Source organism: Orbicella faveolata, unplaced genomic scaffold (genome assembly GCF_042242905.1).
Source record: "Orbicella faveolata isolate gen_17 unplaced genomic scaffold, um_ofav_v1 contig_12, whole genome shotgun sequence".
Taxonomy (NCBI): domain Eukaryota; kingdom Metazoa; phylum Cnidaria; class Anthozoa; order Scleractinia; family Merulinidae; genus Orbicella; species Orbicella faveolata.
Window position 1 is genome coordinate 564,902 of NW_028301539.1, and position 20,099 is coordinate 585,000.

The 20,099-nt window shown below is 39.8% G+C and overlaps 2 protein-coding genes across 2 annotated transcripts in view; one reads left to right on the plus strand and one right to left on the minus strand.

Annotated features, from left to right (window-relative positions):
• On the plus strand, nt 1-9,117 carry LOC110067486 (cholinesterase-like). The gene is made up of 10 exons (XM_020774814.2): nt 1-120; nt 665-786; nt 2,393-2,731; nt 3,308-3,625; nt 3,850-3,899; nt 4,429-4,693; nt 5,063-5,340; nt 5,740-6,459; nt 7,194-7,417; nt 7,942-9,117. The coding sequence occupies exons 2-10, from the start codon at nt 738-740 to the stop codon at nt 8,138-8,140; spliced, it is 2,442 nt and encodes an 813-aa protein (XP_020630473.2). The 5' UTR covers nt 1-120; nt 665-737; the 3' UTR covers nt 8,141-9,117.
• Nucleotides 8,562-20,099, minus strand: part of LOC149116026 (uncharacterized) — a 23,598-nt gene continuing 12,060 nt past the window's right edge. Inside the window, exons 7-18 of the mRNA XM_089283770.1 lie at nt 18,166-18,279; nt 17,081-17,355; nt 15,993-16,244; nt 14,888-14,994; nt 14,505-14,632; nt 13,863-13,991; nt 12,557-12,673; nt 11,570-11,692; nt 11,080-11,202; nt 9,841-9,975; nt 9,199-9,321; nt 8,562-8,647 (exon numbers count right to left, since the gene is read on the minus strand). Coding sequence (XP_089139896.1) covers nt 8,562-8,647; nt 9,199-9,321; nt 9,841-9,975; nt 11,080-11,202; nt 11,570-11,692; nt 12,557-12,673; nt 13,863-13,991; nt 14,505-14,632; nt 14,888-14,994; nt 15,993-16,244; nt 17,081-17,355; nt 18,166-18,279 — 1,712 coding nt within the window. The remainder of the gene's footprint in view (nt 8,648-9,198; nt 9,322-9,840; nt 9,976-11,079; nt 11,203-11,569; nt 11,693-12,556; nt 12,674-13,862; nt 13,992-14,504; nt 14,633-14,887; nt 14,995-15,992; nt 16,245-17,080; nt 17,356-18,165; nt 18,280-20,099) is intronic.

Below are 20,099 nucleotides of genomic sequence, written 5' to 3' on the forward strand. Positions count from 1 at the left end.
CAAAACTAACCAATCAGCATTAGTTGCCGTTTCCGTTTTCAAGCCTTTAAAAGTACTTAGTGTATTTTCCACAACCAGTCTGAAGGGAGAGAAACTACGACTAACATTCTCATTACAGAGGTAAGTGATTGTTTTGAATATATATCATTATCGCTCAGTATAATGTGCTATTATCGCGTAGTTTAGTGTTGTTTTGTCCATGTTTGCTAAGTTGGCTCAAAGCTCCAGGCTGCACCAATCTGCGCAGAGAAGGCATTTACAGTTCGGAATAGCTGAAAACGAATGTTTATTTGATATTTTTATAAGCCGGCCACAAATTTATAGATTCGTATCTTTGATAGCTGTGCTATCTTCGTTTAATGGAAAGGTGTCTACTTAACTATTTTTTGTTTGTTTACGTATTATCTAAACCAGTATCCCTAACAGATTTAGTCATCAATTTAGCCTATTCTTGAGCTTGGAAGCAGACGAACAGGAAGAGGTTATGATAGAATGGACTCTGATCAGCTGTGTGGCCGCGATTAAACAGATGATGTAGTTAAGAATCAGCGCAGCGTTAGCGCTCAACACGAGCGAAACCGAAAACTGCGAGAATCAGTGGTTAAAATCAATTAATCCAGAACTTAGATCACGTTTGTTCATGTTCGCTTTTTTTTTCTTCCAGAAAAACTGACTGCACTGTTCTCAGACCAAATCGTGGTAGCCTGTCTTGTTGATCGTGAGTCCAAAACAGACAGATGAAGATCATGACTTTTCGCCGTGTTTTGTGGACGTTACTGCTCCTTGGTAAGTTGAAAGCATGTTAGTCAAAAGTAACTGAGTTGTAACATATCCCTTCGTACCATGCAAAATGCCTCGAGTATTGTAATATCATATGAAATTCACAAAGAAAGCAAAGGGAACTTGAAAAGCGCAAACCTCTCTGTCAGCCTTTTCTTTCCTTATTGAGGTGCTCAAAACTCAATACTGTTATTTTGTTGTGCAAGAGATGATTGCTGTTATACAAGATGTTTCACCAACCTTTCATAATTATATATCAATCTTGTTAAATTTAACTCAGGAAAAAAGACACTTATTAATAGCTCAAAGAGTAGAAGCTCCGCAGACGTGAATGGTCTATAAATCTCTAAAAATAACCAGGGAAAAACTGTATTACTAAAATTGACCAAACTAGTTCATTATTCCATAGTCGCGAGTTTTCTCTCATAATTTTGACATTGAAAATCGAATATACCAAAGTTTGCGATTGACTCAGCAAACAGATAGATCTGTCTTAATTAAATGTCACCTCTGAAATACAGACACGTTTAATTTCCCATCCTGTACCAGTTCCTCGGGAAACCCCCTTTCAACTCCTTTTGTATCATGCATTCGGTTATTTCCGGGGTATAAATCTGTCAAATTAACGCCGGAAATTAAGTCTTTCAGTTTCTTACGTTTCTTGACAATGTCAACCAATAAAATTTTCCTGTTCGTTTTAGCGGCCAATAATAATGGAAAAAAATATTTCCCATAGCAATCTTCACAGCTCTCTAGTAAATGATATCGTTCTGGAGTTTAATTAAAAACGTTTCTTTCAGTAAAATGTGTTGTTGAGATTCATAGACTACGAAGTCGCCAGACACTTCCTCTGTTATTTAGCCAAGATACTCTTTTTTTTTTTGGCCTTAACCGAAATTAAACTACAAGTCAGTGAAAGAAAAAGACTGTTTGGACGTTGTACTGTGGCTAGCGAAGTTTTCTACTGCTAGGACGAGCTCACATTTCGTCAAATTTACAATAATGTCAATTGAAAAGGAACTGTTTTCACTTTCACAAGTGTACGGCTTTCACTTTCAAAAGTTCTTTTGCCATCCATCAACGTAGGGTGTTTAGTGTCGAGATGACTTTCCTTTTCTGGGCACAGATAATAATATAACGTAAGGTAGTCTAAGTACTGTGCATTTTCGGTTTCAAAACAACGATAACTCTTTATGTATGCGATTAAAACTGGTTAATGTAAATTTTACACCAACTTCCTTCCGCTGGGAAACTAAGTGCGCTGAAATACTGCGCCCGGTACTTATTGAACAAACAGGAAGTTATTAAATTCCGAGGGAAATCCCCAGATTATCTTGGGGTACTTAATTACCTGTTTCGTTTCCTAACGGAACAATTCCCAGAAGTGACCGGAATGGAACAAACCGGAAATGACGTACCGTTACTGATATGAGCTGACTGATAAGTCATTCATCGATAACACAAGGTAGAAGTTTATTTGGCGTGACAAGAAGCTAAATCACACGATCTTCTTCACGCAATCTCCTTGCGTGATGACCTATGGTGTGTGACTTTCCAAAATTAACAAACACAGGTTTAACATAGTAAAATTTGGACCTACTTATTTCTTTAGGAACAGTATCAGCACGATATTTGTGCCCTGGAGAGGTTATAACGTTGAAATGTGACCATGGAGCACTGAGAAACGGCGATGAAATCGAAGACGTTGTATGGAAGGTGAATGGTTCTCAGGGGTGGACCAGTGTCGCTTCCTGCAACGGATCTCTTGCTTGCGCGGTAACCAAGTCAGAAGTAACTGATGGTATCAAAGTGCTTGGAATTTCTAACGGCGCTCTCACCATAACACGCGCAACGCGGAGCGCTACGACCAGCCATATGGATTTCATGTGTGAAATACACAACGGGTCACACACTCCCATGCACCTAGTCAAGATTAAACTCGACGTGGAATGTAAGTCTAATTTTAGCTCCCCTCGGTTTCTCGGGTCGGAAGGGACAATACCTGTACATTTTGATTTCTACTTTAAGCAGAGAGAACTGATTAGCAGCACAGTTTTCGAACAGTTTTATTTTGTAATATCAAGCTTGGGATGGTCTCCTCCTTATTTATACGCCTAAACCCGGAGCCTAAACGGGGACTGGAGAACCAGTACAGTGATGTCAACAGAGTGTATACATGTAAATACTCATTACGTTTTTGTGTAAGAAAGAATATCTTATTAGCTGGAACGTGCATAGTTATATTTAACCAAAAACCAACGAGTGCTACCAGTCTTGAGCTGCCTCTTGTCCCGCAGTGTAGCACAATGAAGTTCAGCCTCGTTCCACGGGAAAAGTACTGGAAACGAGGTTGAGAAGTACTCTAACTCAACGGAACCAAAGAGAAGTCTTGACTGGCAAAGCATCAGGCTGAAATAAACTACGGTTGCATAAAACGACAAAAGCTGTACAAGTTTACAGCTCGGTTCAATGAGCATTTTTAAATGGTCTTGTTAAGTCCAATTTCTATATATTCTTGTAATTGCAGGTATTTGGACTCATGTGGGAGTTGATGTTAATTTGACCAGACACTTAGCCAGAATTGTGACGTGGAAACATGTAGAAGACATAGAGCTTTACGACACCATGGGTGCAAAACAAAAGCTCGCCTACTGTAGCACTATACGTTGTGTGCTGTATGAATCACCACCAAGATTTTGGAACCGATTACAAGACAAAAATGATTCCATACTGCTGACCGGAGTAGATGGCGATGATGAAGGCCTTGAGATGAGAGTGAAAATTCATTTAACAGGGTCACAATATCGGGCATTTACGCTCAGGATTCGCCTTGATGCTCCACCGGGTACGTTTCTGTTGGAATTCGATGTGATCCCTTTTTTTCCATTCAATATCAAACTTTTCCACCTAAGTCAGATAAGGTGTTTAAAATTAAAGTTAAGCACAAACGTTTATTCTATTACTGCGCTGGTTTTTTCCAACTGAGTGTCTCTTAGAAATATCATAGTCGGTGAAATTGCTTTATCATCTTCATTTTACTGCCATGACTCATTATGTTTTTAATTTCAGGCCCAGACAACTCGTCTTCTACCTTAACTAAATCCTCACAAACTGAACTGGTGAGTTTCCGTCGAGCAAAGGTTCGACTTCTTGCACAGTTGGATTTTCACCGTTTTTTAATCAATGAACCAGCAGATCTTAAAAGTACAAATTAACCACTCAGAAGGAACACTTTCCGATAGATTCTCAGATTTACTTAAGTTCTTGCCCCTCAACGCAAAGCAAGAGCAAAGGGCACTAAAGCAGTACCTCTTTTAGACAGTCGTACATGCATGCGAAAAACGAGAAAACGGGCGAATCCAGCTTGCCACCGAACTACATGTATCTTCAAAGAAACTTACTGTTATTTCAGCGCTAAAACAAGAGATCTAAAATATTGGTGAATCCAAGAAGTTTGAATCGTTTTAAGCCTGTCAACAACCTGATTGAACTTGCGTGATTTCCTCTTGACAACATCGTGAGTAGTGAGCAGCAAAAACAAGATCACGTAAATAAGGGTTTTCTACAACGCAGTCTGCCCCCCTTCTGGTTATTGATGAAAGTAAATTTTGGTTTGTCTGATAATCTTCTTTTGCGTATTAAACACAGCCCTTTCAGCTCCAAGGCTATAGTAGTGCTCCAATTGTCCCGACAGAATCCGGGCAAGTTGTTGGCAAGATCGAAACTCTTCCTCTGGGTAAATCGGTATACGCCTATCTTGGTATCCCGTATGCAGAGCCTCCGGTTGGAGAATTAAGGTTTGCTGCTCCAAAACCTGCAAAACGTTGGTCTGGAATCAGAAATGCCACAGAATATGGAGTCAGTTGTCCTCAGCCAGATTATCCGCTACCTCATGTGAAGATTGCCGGACAAGGTACTTAAACGCTGAACATTTTAACATGTTTGTTACTAGAAGATAAATATTCGATGCATATAAAGCAGTGAGAAAGCTGTCGATTGCCTAAAACCGAAGGAAGATTAAGTGAAGTCAGTGAAATGTGTCGCATTTTATGTGAAGCCCCTTCTCTGTATAAAAACAAATTTTCCTTTAGATATTGCTAGTTATTATCATGTCCATTACAGCTTCATTTATAAATATTTCCGAGCTACATACAGTGTAGGATGGCCACTTGGCTAGTTAAATCGCTGTTCTGATTTTACGCTTTTTGCAGTATCAATATTGAACAAAAGAGCACACATCTCTTAATTGTTGGAATGTAAATTCAGGAGTTTGTTTTTACAGAAAATGAAGACTGCCTTTTCCTGAACGTGTTCGTTCCATCGACTACAAAACCCGATGACAAGAAGACAGTGATGGTCTGGATTCATGGCTTCTTGCCTGTTGTTCCACGGGGACGTGGCCGTGCGTTCACATTGGGCTCATCGACTGAGTATCCAGGGCATGTCTTGGCTGCCTTCAATGACGTCATTGTGGTGACGTTCAACTATAGGCTAGGAATTCTGGGATTCTTCAATGAGCCTAAAACCAACGTAAAGGGAAATTATGGGATGTATGACCAGGTAAATATCGGTCGGTTTATCGCTGTTGCGTATACTTGTTTGAATATGAAATACTCTAGACTATGGTACGTCAAAATTTAAACCATTCTCACGTAAGACTATTATTACAGAATTACTCTATCTGACCAAATACGGTCACGAGGAGAATCACCTTAGCATTTTGTATTGAACGGCAGTGTTCCAGTGTGAAGCTAAAAAGCAAAATAGAAGGATATGGAATGAAAGAATCACATTGTTTTGTTCATTTCCTGAATTTTGATTTTCCACCATCGAATAGGTTGCATGTCTCAAATCCCCTTAGTATTCCCCTAAAAGTATCAAAATTGTACTTCGAAACTGCTAGAGAGGCTAAGTTAGATCCAGCAACAAAACAGTAATTTCAATTTATTTGCACGGCAGATTCAAGCATTAAATTGGGTTCAAGCCAACATTGCAAGTTTTGGTGGCGATCCCAACAGAGTGACCATATTTGGTGAAAGCGCTGGAGCGTCTAGCATTTCCCTTCATTTAATCTCGCCATTGTCCAAAGGTTTGTTCGACAGAGCCATCTTACAAAGCGGTGCTGCCTCTTCGCCCTTGCCAACAGGGAGAATGGTTAACACGTTGAAAGAGTTAAAAAACATTGCCAACTGTAAAGTGGGAACCAAGCTTATTCAATGTCTGCGAAGCAAAAGCGCCGAGGAAATTGTTTCATTGCAAACAAAACTGTCATCGAGTTCTTTATTGAACGTTACCAGTCCTGCGGTTGATGGAGAGTTTCTCCCTGACCTTCCCGACAAGCTTTTCAAGCTGGGAAAGTTTTCTAACGCTAAGGTTGATGTTATGATTGGTTTTAACTCGCACGAAAGAGCATTAAGGGTTGCCCTTAGACCAGGAAATCTGACCCAAGATGGAGTTAACAAACAAGAGTTTGAATCTGACGTCAAAATCACACTTGAACGAGGACTAAGGTCACTAAGGAAGGACAGATCCAGGATCGCCGAAGAGCTGGTTAGATTTCATTACACAAATCACGATGACCCTGACAACAAGACAACGATCAGGGAAATGATGATTGATTTTGAAAGTGATTTCATGTCAGTCGCGCCGGCAATGTTTGAAGCAGAAACTTTAGCAAAGGTAAAAATCAACATTCCCGAAAAACTATATTCTACTTAATAGTGGAGAGAATAAGGTGTGATGGTTGTCAGACCCGGCCATGGGGTGTGGTTTGGTAGAGGCAGATATTCCCAGCATTATCCCCATAAGATACCAGTTACAATAACTGCATCACTTCTACAGACTTGTGAACCAAATACTCAAATTCTTAAATAGATTACTAATTGCATGAACGTGAAAATTACCGTTCTGGATCGCGAGCACCACCTTGATTCTATTGCTTGTCGATTACCAATCTTTGTGTTGCCGTTTCCAGTGAGACTGGTTAGCGACAATCAATGGAATAAAGGTGCTTCGCCTGCATAATATTATGCAATTACACGTTTATTTAATGTTACTTTCAACTTCCTTTTGACTTTAAATTGGAAACAAAGACAACAAAAGTTCATGATTTGTCGGCGATCTAAATCCGTCATGTTTCAGCCAAATATGTACACCTAAGAAATGTCATATAGTGGTAGAAGAGCTAATAGAAAAGACCCAATCTTTCATTATAAAATTTTTGCTGTAAGTCACTAGAATATTCTGAAAATTCTCATAATATAAATCATTTTACTTTCTGACCCTTGAGTTATATCTATACAGATTATATAGAATACTTTTCCATGAAACAACCCAGTTAAGTTTTCCTTTATCCCAATCCCTCTTCCATGTTAGAACTCAAGTTTTTTTGTATTTTTTTCTTCCATAAACAGGCCGGAACCAATCTCTATTTTTACATCTTTGAGCACCGTCCTGATTTCTCTCCGTTTCCGCGGTGGACTGGTGCGGTCCATGGAGTGGACATTGGGTTCGTGTTCGGTGCACCATTCAAGCACATGTGTTCTTTGGTTGACTTTTTCACTCCCAAATTTTCGGAAATCGAGAAGGGATTCAGCCTGTACGTCATGAAACTATGGACAGACTTTGCGAAATTTGGGTAAGTGGGTGCTTCTCTTTTTTGCTGTTGTTTTCTTCCGAAAAAAAAGCGAAAAGAATGGTGCGAATAGGAGGAACCTAACGGCTCTTGATGGTGACCCCTCCTCCCGAAGTTCTGAAACATGAAAAGTCCAGGGCTTCGCGCCTGACACATTACTTTCACCTTCACATACGCTCTTCATCTGCAATGTTTTCACTGTATTTCAATCGGTCATACTCTGCATTCGGGTCAAAGCCCCACCGTTAAAGCCTATATTGATATCATTAGTATGAAGCATTGAGAAGCAATACTATTCCCTTGAAGCCCCTCCCCCAACCCGCCTCCACCCCACCCCACCCCTTCCCCGAGTGGGAAATGAACCTTGCCAATACCCATTTCTACCCTGGTAATGTTTACGTAAAACACAGCACAATGACTCCAGCAAGGGACCACTTGATTCCGATCACAAAGCAGTAAACTTTAAATCACCACGCCTCACCAGCTGTATAAAAGAAAACATCTCATCCCTTATGTTTTATTGCCAGGTCTCCAACTCCTTTTGGCTCCAGCTTTTCGCCAATCACCTGGTATCCTTTCACCGAAGAGAATCAGTTTTACTTGGCCCTCGATGTGAAACCGAGGCTGGGGCAGCACTATAGAGCAAGAGAAGTAACATTTTGGAATGATCTTATTCCTAAGATTATGACGAAAGGAAGAAGAGGGAAGTCAGGAAGAGCGCTTTAGAACGGACAATTTGTAACTGTGATACCAAACAGAAAAAGAAATTGGAAATATGGCGCTGAAGAACTGTTGGTATTGCTTGACTACTTACATGTACGAAAAACAAACTCTGTCAAAGGACCTTTGGAAGGATATCAGAAACTTAAATTCTGAGTACGAAAACTGAAATTTTCAATTCAGACATAAATATATATATCAGTCATAAAAAAGTAAGTCTTGCTAAGTAAAAAAACTGCTCAATGCTTTAAAGTAGAGCTATGTAGTATGTATTATAAATCCTAATTGAGTTCTCCGTGTATATCAGTCATAAGGCACTAGCTAGCAACTCCTAACAATTCATTTGAACAACTACTTAAGTCTGCTTAAATGAAAGTAAAATGAAACTGAAGAAAAAAACATGAGAACAGTACAATTTCGGTCAGGTTTAGAAAAGAAGTAAAACCAGCACAATAAGGGCAGCAAGTACGAGATTCCAGGCTTTGATATCCTTCCTTGCCGAGGATGAATTCGCTGCAAGAGAACAAAAATCAAAAAATTGCATCTCATTAAAGTCAAACAATTACGTGTCAGAATGTATCATAGTCATGCGACGCTTTCGAGTCGTATGCTTAAACAATAAACCCCTCTTTCTATGGATTTACTGGCGCAATAAACCACGCGGGATGTTGGGAGAACACGAGAAAAGCTTGGCCGTGCACGTGCGTTATTAATCTTTGTACATTTCTTTGCCGTCCACAGCAAAACAACAACGTGAAATGACTAACTTCTGCGTATTCTTAAGAACGCGAACGACGGCGGTTAATTTTTCGAATTTTGTTTGGAATTGAACGCTGGCGTTACATATTTAGCTTTACGGCAAGTTGTATGACCAATAGGCACACTGAACAGATCTAGGCAATTGCGGAATTCGAAGGTTTTACTAGGGGTCGCCGTCGTCATTGCTTAAGCTCTTTAATAAATTCTTAAAACCAACGTTTAAATTGATGTGTCTATTGGTAAGGACAGTTGATATCTGGAGATTACAAAAGTCGAGGGTGAACAGTCAAGGGTGAATCCCTTACCATCACAGAAGTTGAAGCCATCACCAGAGAATCCTTTAGGGCAAATACAGCTGTAGCTTCCTTCAGCATTCGAGCATTTGGCGTCTTTGGCGCAAGCATGTTTCTTCTCGCACTCGTTGATGTCTACGGCGAAACAATAAAACTACTAAGTATTGATTTCTGTTTCTGAGAAGGAACTACCATATTTGGAGGAGGTAGTGATAAGCATTTTTTTCCTGAGAAAGAACTTCTTAAGCTCTAGTTCTGGTAACAGGGTCTTTTATAGATTTGGTATTTTCCGTTTAGTTTGTTTAGCACGATTTTGATTATGTTAAGAAGAATAAATTCATTAATTCGTTCTTTCATTATAATGGTAATCCGAGTACACCAATACGAGCCTTACGGATGGGGAGGGTGGAAGGAAGTAACTGTGAACCAAAACTCAGTTATTCCTTTCCCATTAGCTCGTGACGTCAGGACATTTGAAGTCACATAGCTTATTTCCAGGATCTTGAGATACCTGGGGTATAAGTTAAAAAGTGTCTGTACATTGCGGACCCACGAATGGATTCCTTCAGTGACGTCAGAATCTAAGCTAGTAGTCTTGGATAAGTTGCTTAATAGCAAAAGATTTCTTTATTGCGTTATTAAAATACACATTACCCAGGCACTTTCTCTCTCCTATGTTGAAGGCATAGCCTATTTTGCATCGACATGAATAAGTTCCAGGTTCATTCTCACATGACAGATAGTGGTAAGTTCCACAAGGAGAAGCGATGGTTACACACTCGTTGATATCTGAATAAAAGATTCACGGAAAATGCAGTAAATAGCACTCATTAGACTTTCTCAAGTCAACTTTAGTATCAGAAACAATACTGAAAAAGTGTAATGATACCTTGAATGAATTTTTGCCTTTTGCCAAGAAGCGGGAAGCGGCTCTCAAAATGGACTTTGGGTAAGCAACAGAGTGTATATAAGAGGTAGAAAGCATGCTGGGGGAGTGTGAGAATTTTTTCGTAGTATGCATCAAATTCCTGTCGCGATATCCAAGAGTAAGGAAGAGTTTGTCCTTTCTGGAAAACGTGACTTAATAAATAGGATTTTACAAACAAAAGAAATCATACTTTTGATACGTTTATGCTGGAGACAAGAGAAAATTATTTGTGTTGGAGAGACATCTACAGTGGTGGGCAAGTCCTTAGGACATTGATGTAATGCAACGAACTATCTGTGTTTATAATCTATCAAATATTTTCGCTAGCGCGCAATTGGTCTAAACACGTCACGTGACCAAATATTCCCCAGCTTAAACTGGGGAATATCCGAGAATATTCCCCAATTTTCAAAACTGCGCGTGTTGCGAAAAATATTTGAAGAATAATAAACACAATAGCCTCCATTTTGGGCGAAAATATGCTCGGATATTTGTCCTTGGACATTATCTGTTCCTCGAAGCTCACAGACGCTCTCGGAAAACCGTTCACTTCTCGGAACAAATAATGTCCGCGGACAAATATCCGAGCATATTTTCGCGCCAAATGGAGGCCATTGTTTATTTAAAAACGCGTTTTGTTCCCCTCCCCATCCAATACAATGTTAAAACTCCGGAGAAATTGTAGCTTCTAGTTTTCAATATTGCATATGGGATGGGGGAAGAGGCTAGACAGGTGAAGTTGTATTTGCGTCTGGCGTGTGTACATGCAAAAGCGACAAAGGTGCAAATATGTCACTTTTATTTACGATTGTAACCGAACAACTGATAACTTGCGTTATCTTCGTGCTGGGATATAACTTGTGATATCCCAGGACAGAGGGGGAGTAACATTCTTGTCATGCCGCGGAGTTAACGGCCTGTAATGCTCACAATTGACGATTAACTCGTCAACTCCAGTGACCAACCTTTACACGATCCACGTTTATCATCTGGACGGAATCCTTTCATGCAGGAGCAAAAATACGACCCTGGAGTGTTGGTACAATTCTCTCCGTAGCCACAGTTGAAAAGTTTGCATTCATCCACATCTGAAAATTGCAAACACGGCTTGACAAGTGTGAAGTGGTCTGAGTGTAAAGTAGGGATAGTAACAAAATGGCGGAAAAGAGTAACAAATTATAATAGAAACAAAAAAACCAAAAGGTATAAATTAAAACCGGTTTGCCTTTATATATGGCCAGTTAAGTTCAGTATTTCAGTTATGTTTATTCTAGTAGCTTGTTCTTTAGAAACTACCATCAATTAGCCATCGATAGGATTGGTAACAAAATGCAATATAATTCACAAACGTGCATATCATCCTACAAACTAGATGACTAGGATGACGCGCTTGATGCGAGCTCTTGCTTCCATCAATCCGAGCCATTCATTCACCACCATGCACTAAAAATTTACCTTGACACGCCTTGTAAGGGTTTCCATGGTAACCATTATGGCACGCGCACCTGAAAGAACCGTTGGTATTGGTACACTTGGCCTTGATGGCGCAAGAGGCTTTATTCTGGCACTCGTCCACATCTTTAAATAAAGCAGAATGTATTACGAGGACGTTTACACAGATTTTTGACGTCACAGATGATAGAAAAATTCATAACAAGGTAATAAATGATCATTTTATCTCCGTCTAATTTTGAACAAATTTTTTTCTATGTTAAGTAACTGATACAAAAGCTGTAACGGTGTCGATAAGGAAATTATAATAGTACGAAGTTACATTTTGATAATCGCAATAAAGATTGATTTCCGTTCTTTTTCTCTTGGCTACGCTACTCGCTATCTATTGTGCGGTTGTTAACTTTGCATTTTAGAAGTGTCTGTGAAGAGAATTTAAATGAAGTTTTGAACGACTAGTAGATTTATACTGAAACAATTAGATTATTCGCTCTCGATTTCTGTGTGTGATAGTTGACTCGGGCTGTACCCTCGTCAGCTATTGCGCGATAGAATTCTCGAACTCATAATCTAATTGTTAAATAGAGGCAGCGTGGCCGAATGGTTAGGGCGTCGAACTTGAAGCCCGGAAGGCACCGGGTTCAATTCCAGCTCTGACCACTAAGCTGGAGCTTTTTCACGGTAAAACCTAGTTTAACTTCTCAGTCATGCTTGTGAATAGCCAACTGGTCTGCCTTCCGCCAGTTGGGATTTTTAAGCCTCTTATGTTTAGTTGATGTACTTGTTTCTTTCAGCTAAAGTGGCATGCCTGTGAACTAGCTAGCTGTAGCTAAGCGCACTGACCACTACAAACAACATTTTTGAACCGGTAAAGTTTGGTTGAACGAAAACTGGATATTGTGCCGAACACAAGCCGTGCGCATCTGGACTTTTTGGGGGGTGTTTTTTAAATGTAACGGGGAAAGGACATTAACTAAAGTGATCACATACCGGAACAGTTGAAACCATTTCCTTGGAAGCCTGTCTTACAGCGACATGAATACGACCCGTCTGTGTTTATACACTCGGCATCTTTAGAGCAGTCTACACGGAGGCATTCATCGATATCTTGAAAAACAAAAACACGTCACTAATGTAAGTAAGTAGGTTATTTCCTGAATCGATCACACCAAAGACAGCCGGGACCCATCCACACTACGCCGGCGGAGTTTGAAAACGGAGGTTTCACTCTGAAAACGCATCAAATGTTTTCGGTCCACACTACGCCGCAGGAATTTAAAAACACAACAATCACCGGTCGTTTTGGATTTGTGTTTGATTAACGTGACGCCATCGTTTTCGAAAAGCTCCGTTTTCAAAATGTTTTTCGTCCACACGAAAACGAAAGGACGCCGTTTTCAAATTCCTTTGGTTTGAAGATCGTTTTCGAATAGCTCCGTTTTCGTGACGGATTATTGTGGACGGTAGGCGTAACCGTAGAAATAAAGTTGCGTTTTCAAATTTCTCCTGCGTAGTGTGGACGGGGCTCAGTAATATATTGGGGGAAAAAATAACATTCTTTTATATTCGCGCGTGTCTCGCCACATCTTGCATCGAGGTAGGTACTAAAATGAACAATGATAGGGCAGATGGCCATTGCTATAGCTTTGCTTGAATTTAACGATCTTGGACGTTCGGTGACCCCTACTTTTCTTTCCAGAAACAGATTTTAGTTACAATTATATCCACATTGTCCAAAAATGATCAAAAAATCAATGTGGGAAGTTAAAAAAAAAAATTCAAGATTTCTGTTCACGTGACATCGAAACCTGCCATCTTGCGGCTGCAAGGTGCGTGAAACTATGGTCGCTAAATACAAACTTGTTCTTTAATGAGAAACCTCACCAGTTGACTAAATTCACTTAAAATAGGTCCACTTAAACAATATTTGGCAGAGAACATTTCACTTCAAAGATCTAATTGCAATATTTTGGAGTTTACAGACACTGTGGCCTTATTCGCTAACGAAGCCCGATTTTTCAGATTTAGGGTGTTCTTCCGGGCATGTTCTCTCCAAAATGAAGGCGGTGACCCCCCATTTTGTTTGCAAGGTTGTAAACAAGGAATAAGGAGATAAAAGGGTTGTTTTCGAAAATCATGAGGTTGTTTCTACAGTTAATCTTTCTCTTCTCCGAGACGCAAGTAACCATCTAATTCACACAAATATGGCAACTGCGTGAAGCTGTGAACACTTCTAGTTGCCAGGGGGAGGGACTGGATGGAGGAAGGGAGATTGAAAACGCTGTTAAATATTTACCAGTGCAGGTATTGCCGTTTCCAGTGTAACCACGTTTGCACGAGCAGGAATAATTCCCTGCATCATTTTTACCACAAGTTGCTTTTGGAAGGTCACAATCAGGAATATGCCGAATACAAGCTGACAATGCTGAAAAAGAAAAGAGAAACAAATATAAACTGAGTGAGGTAGTGCCTTCACTGAAGATACGTTTACGTTAAATAAACCGGAAGAAAAAATAAAATCTTGAATCTAACCAGAAGAAACCTCGCAATGTTACAAAATAGTGCATTTTGAAAACTTTAGCCTTCATTTTTAACGTCTGTCATATGTAATCCATGTCAATCATAACAATACTTGTTCCTCTTACTTGCTGCATTGTTACCTAATGTGGCTTTTTTTGACTTAATTATACTTTTATTTTGATTTTGTTTTTCTGAGAAAAGGTAACTTTGTATTCCACTGGCGAAATATTACTCAATTCACATACTGTGACTGGGCCTCTTTATTAAGTATCCCCTCAAATACGAACGAAGTGGTCAATACGAAGTGGTCAATAAGATCTGACTTTGGCCCGTCGGATACCATATAAATATTAATGAGGTTAGACTGTACATTCAACAAGTAATCTCTCAAGCTAAGCTAGTGCTAAACAAAGCTTACGATAGCATATTTTCCTTGCATCTCCTCCAAAGCCCCCTTTACATCGGCAGCTGTACGAACCAATAGTATCAGTACATAAGGCGTACTTCACACATTTATGAGTGCCTGTTGTACACTCGTTGATATTCGTGCAATTTTTGCCAGTTCCATAAAAACCTGTATTGCAAACGCACTTGAAAGAGCCATTAGTGTTTACACACAGAACGCCATCAATTTTCGGACAATTATGCTTTCCACTATCACATTCGTTTATATCTTTGCAGGAACGTCCGTCGCCTTCATAGCCATTCTTACAGCGGCAGTCATAACTCTTTTGTGTGTTGATACAGGTGGCGCGCGTTTTGTGGCAGCTGTGAAGGCCTTGCTTGCATTCATTGGCGAGTTTACACGATTTAATTCCATCACCGTAATATCCCTCTTTACATCGACATTCGTATCCACCTGGTATGTCAACACATTTACCGTACCGATGACGGCATTTATCTCTCTTCTATGAAAAAAAAGGTAAAAAAACATGCTGAGATATTTACTACGTCTTTTGGTAAGCATTACTAGTCACTTGTTGTTGTTGTTGGGTTTTTTTTTCATAATAGCCCTATTCACGAGAAAAAAGTTAAAACGATAAAAACTAACTAGAGGGATTCTATTGTAAATTCCCTCGAAATAGCAACCAATAAAGAAATGGTGACTATACTTTCCCATGATTTCAAACTGCATGCTTAAAAATGCAATGTACAGTGCTAGGGATTAGTCTTGGGGATAATTTGATAATTGGACTGTTTTTCCGAATTACCTTAAGCCTCTTTCTCAAAGCGAGTCATGGTGCCCAACCCTTCAAATGAAAACGAGATTTCATGCACATGTAAATTAAACTCATTTTTCATATAAATGGGTGTGCACCAGGCTTCGCTTTGATAGAGAGGCTTAATGCAACTCGGAAATGGCTTATTCACTGATAGTCTTACAGCTTAGTACAGTTCGCGTGCTTGAATTTACTGCATGTGAAGTAGGATGATATTCCCAAGGGCCGTTCTACAATCCAGGAAATCGGTGCAAATTGAAATATTCAAATACCAGTAATCTGTTTAATCTGTATGTACATTGCCAAGGAGTCTGCCAGGAGGACTTCCATATAAAAGGGACAGTGATGATTGTCGGAAATTTTGAAAAGAACCCCAAAGAGGTAGGAAGACCTTGTTTTGTGGGCGTGGCTTGAAATTTTTTTCATCTCTAAGAGGTACCAATTCTAAAACAACTCATTAACTGGGAATGACTTTTTTCAGCTCAATACCCTAAAAGGTACCACGAAAGCTCCTGTTGTAGGATCTGTCAAGGATGAACACTCAAAGAGGCACCAAACCCACTTTCTTAACCCCTTAAAAGGTACGACGAGCAGCCCCCCGTCCTTTTTATATGCGAGTTCCCCCTCCGGGGATTCTATTCCTTTGTACTTGACTTTTCTCTCACATTCGACAAATGCATCCTTACCACACGCTCCTTGCATTCCTCGATGTCTTTGCAATGTCGACCGTCACCATGGAAACCCGTCTTGCAACTACACTCGTAAGATCCAACGGCATTAATACAATTTGCATGTGGACTGCACTTGTGTTTTTTTGAGGTGCATTCATTCAAATCTTGACAGTCTCTCGCTGGGCCTCCATAACCAGGTTTGCATTCACACTTGAAACTTCCGGGAGTATTTCTACACATGGCAAAATTGTGTTTTTCACAAAGTCGCTGAAAGGATTGAAAAAAATATTAATTTTACTCAAGATTACTTTTACAACCTGAACACAATGCATTGAAGGTGGTCTAAGTTTCGTGTTAGTTTTAATGGCATGTAAAGTCCAGTGGCAGATTTCCTTGTTGAAAATTGTGAACACCGAAGGGCCGAAAATTCCTCGCCCACTTTCATCCCGTACCTTCACCTATTTTTAAGCAAAACGCGTGCATTTTACCTCGCATATCCACCTCGCCTATCAGTTTGGGTAATCTCAAGTGGAAAATGCAAGCAGAATTTTCAAAACCTGTCCTCGCGTCTCCAAAAAATTGCTATATGCTAATACTAATTTGCTCTCCCTCAGCAATTTGTTTAATATTTTAATTTATATTGAAGTGCAAGGTGCATTTCGTCTTTTAGCGAAGGTACGTAAATCATGACAGTTTTAGAAGCGTTTAGACCAGACCTTTAACGGTCAGGGCTGGGTTGTTCGAAAGCCAGTTAAGGCTAACCCACGATTCAAAGTTAACTAACGTGTTACTTTTTCTTGTATAAAAATGTTCTTCACTGTTCGTGTTTTATTTAGTTTGAGATTATTCAAATTGAAACCCGAAGGACAAACAATTTAAACAGAACATCTCGTCATTCTCGCTTATCTTGGGTTAGCGTAATCAGTCTTTGAAGAACCCGGCCCAGCTCAGAAACACTTGAGCGTAAAACTGTAAATTAGAACAAGGGGCGTTGCTGTGATCTTTCTGTTTTCTTTAAAGGCATGAGGTGTTCTGTGAGGTTGTTGGACAGCTCACCACATGACGAACCAATGGTTACGAAGGATACAACGAGTGCATAGTACCTTATAATTAACAATTTTGCATTCATCAGTGTCAACGCATTTCTTGTAGCCATCGCCTTCATAACCATCCTTGCAATAACAAGAAAAATTCCCTGGGGTGTTTTCACAGTAAGCATCCGTGTGGCAAAATTTCTTCTTACACTCATCAATATCTTGGCAGGCTTCCTTCACGCGAGTGAAACCGCTGAAGCATATGCATTCGTAAAATCCTGGGGTAATTTCACAAGTCGCATATAGTCCACAAGCTGCAAAACCATTCTTACACCTATCCTCATCTGCAACCAAAAATAACAATCAATAAATGCATGGATGTAAAGATATGCGCATTTCTTATTCATGTTTTAAAAAAAAAATCGCGCGCATTTCAAGAAAAAAAATACCGTACCGCAACCAATGATACGGAATAGAGATCAAATAAAACACAATTAGAGACTATTCTCCGAAACTATAGCTGTTCATATCAAAACAATGGATAAAAACACAAAGAAAACTGTACAACAATACCACGCATGCATAACCAGTTATTTTCCGTCAAACCCCCTCTAATATCACAACATGGCCCGCATCTCAATAATCCACCCCACCTCTCCCTCTCCCCCCCCCCCCCCCCCCAATGCAGATATATCTACACGGCCTGCATTTCATTGAATCGTTTATGCAACCCGACCCTATCTCATAATGAATAGTAAATGGAAAATAAATCTAAAATTTCTTTCCCAGGTTCCTTGGAAAAGTTGACAAATAATACTGAATATTTTATAAATATGTAAGACACATCATAAACTGGTTCACACCCTATAGAATAAGCAAACTTTTCTAACAATAACAGATCCTTCTGAAGGAGGCTGATTAACCCAATAGTTGAATCTACCATTTTAGAATTCGAACCTCGACCAACTTGTACGATGTAATTCCTCAAACTGATTTATGATTACTGTAAGTTACAAAAAAAGTGAGAATTTTTGATAAAAAAAAGTCTCAAATCGTCTCAACTTTACAAAAGTCAAGCCTCAGCCCACAAATATGTCGCAGGAATAAATTATCCCTACTTATCTATGTCACTTAAAAGTTTTGTTAATATATACCTGTGCATTTTTTGCCATCCCATGTTTGTAGACTGGGACACCTCCTCCTGTTTACTTTGAAAGGGATTCTGCTGTTACGACAATGCTTTTCGCCTCCCCCACATTGCTCAAAGCCTATTATAAAAAATGAAATGCATAAGGTCAAACGGCCTCCCACAACTTTCAATATTTTGAACTCAGCTTTGAAAATTGAACTCAGCTTTATTTCTACGGTTAGGCTACCGTCCACACTAATCCGTCACGAAAACGGAGCTTTTCGAAACGCTTTTCAAACCGGAGGAATTTGAAAACGCCGGCTTTGCGTTTAGGTGTGGACGGAAAACATTTTGAAAAAAAAGCTTTTCAAAAACGATGACATCGCGATAACAGTGTGATTTCCCTGCCCGAGTTTTCCTTAACCACAAAAACAAAATGACCGGTTACTGTTGCGTTTTCAAATTTCTCCAGCGTAATGGAGACGGAAAAGATTTGATGGGTTTTCAGGGTGAATCCTCCATTTTCAAATTCCTCCTGCGTAGTGTAGACGGGGCGGGGGCTTATAGAAAATGCCTGACAAACCAGAAGAGACTAAAGAATCCGTACAGTGTGTGTCATTATTTACGATTACAAAGTGGCACATGCAATATTTAGCCACACCCCCTTCACGGAAGAGAATATACTGACCTCCCGGGCAATACAGATATATCGAGTTAATCTGTGTTATAGATTCACTTATTTTCGGGAGGACATGCTAATGTCCGACTTATGTAACTGAGAAGCGAGGTGGTCCTCAGGGAGGCTGGACGGAGGTTGGATGGCTGTTCAAGCTGCGTAAAATGTCCTACTGAGGGGAGTGGGGTGGGATAATTATGATGAAAAAAATCATCCAAGCTTGTTTTAGAGAAAACAAATACCGGTACATACTTATATAACAAGAAAAGAAAATCATAAAGGGCCGGGAAAGATATATCCTGAGCGTTCAGGGTCCAAAAATAAATAAAATTCATGCTCAACTTGAATCACACACCCATCGCTCATCAGACGCTGAAAGTTCAAAGGTCGCCCCCCTAAGAATAGGGCGTAGCTGTTTACAAGCAATTTGTTTTCGCGTAGCTGTTTACGAGCATATTCTTTTCCTGTTGCGTAGCTGTTTACCAGCAAGTTCCTTTCGTGTGGCGTTGCTTTTTACCAGCAAGTTCTTTGTGTGGCGTGGCTGTTTACCAGCATGCTCTTTGCGTGTTGCGTGGCTGTTTTTACCAGCAAACTCTTTTTGTGTAGCGTAGCTGTTTACCGGAACAAAACGTCTTATTTCTTCTTCATTCAGCCTGAGAGCAGGCTCACGTTTGGGGATTAAGCGCGAGTGGCGCGGGCGCGTTTTGTTTTGTGTATTTTGAGTTTATTCAAACTCAAAACAGAAGGCCAAGCAATATACAGAAAACCGTACTGCAAAGTTACAAAATTCAAAACAAAGTTCTCGCTTAACCTGGGTTATCTTAATCGGGGTTTGAACAACCCTGACCAGGAGCTTCGCTTTTAGGCTTGGCTAAATCTATATATTAGCGCAGTTCTAAAACAGGGTTTCGATTTACGGGTCAGGTCATAAATAGGGTTTTTAATTTTTGATCAGGTCATAAATAGAGTAGGGAATATCGCAGATATTGGTCATAAATAGGGTAAGGGTTTTGGGCAGTGGGCCGCACACCCCCACCCAATTTTTTATGGAGTACCCCCACGGGTTCCACACATAGCAGACTCTTCATACAGCTGCTGTCAAAGTGCACTCGGCAAACTTTTTTGCTTCCTGTGCCTGTATTTAACATTAACTTCAGCTTGCACTTCAGTGAAAGTTTGGCAGGGAAATTCAAAGCTCATTTGATATAAAAGAATTATTAATAAATTACAATGATTATAATTCATATCCTCTTTTATTCTGCTTGTAGGACACTGAAATGGTT

What these genes read in the sequence shown, in the direction of transcription:
- LOC110067486 (XM_020774814.2), top strand. Translation starts at nt 738, where the DNA reads ATGAAGATCATGACTTTTCGCCGTGTTTTGTGGACGTTACTGCTCCTT. An exon ending in GTGGACGTTACTGCTCCTTG is followed by an intron (nt 787 to 2,392) that starts GTAAGTTGAAAG and finishes TTATTTCTTTAG; the next exon opens with GAACAGTATCAGCACGATAT. An exon ending in TCGCCTTGATGCTCCACCGG is followed by an intron (nt 3,626 to 3,849) that starts GTACGTTTCTGT and finishes TTTTAATTTCAG; the next exon opens with GCCCAGACAACTCGTCTTCT.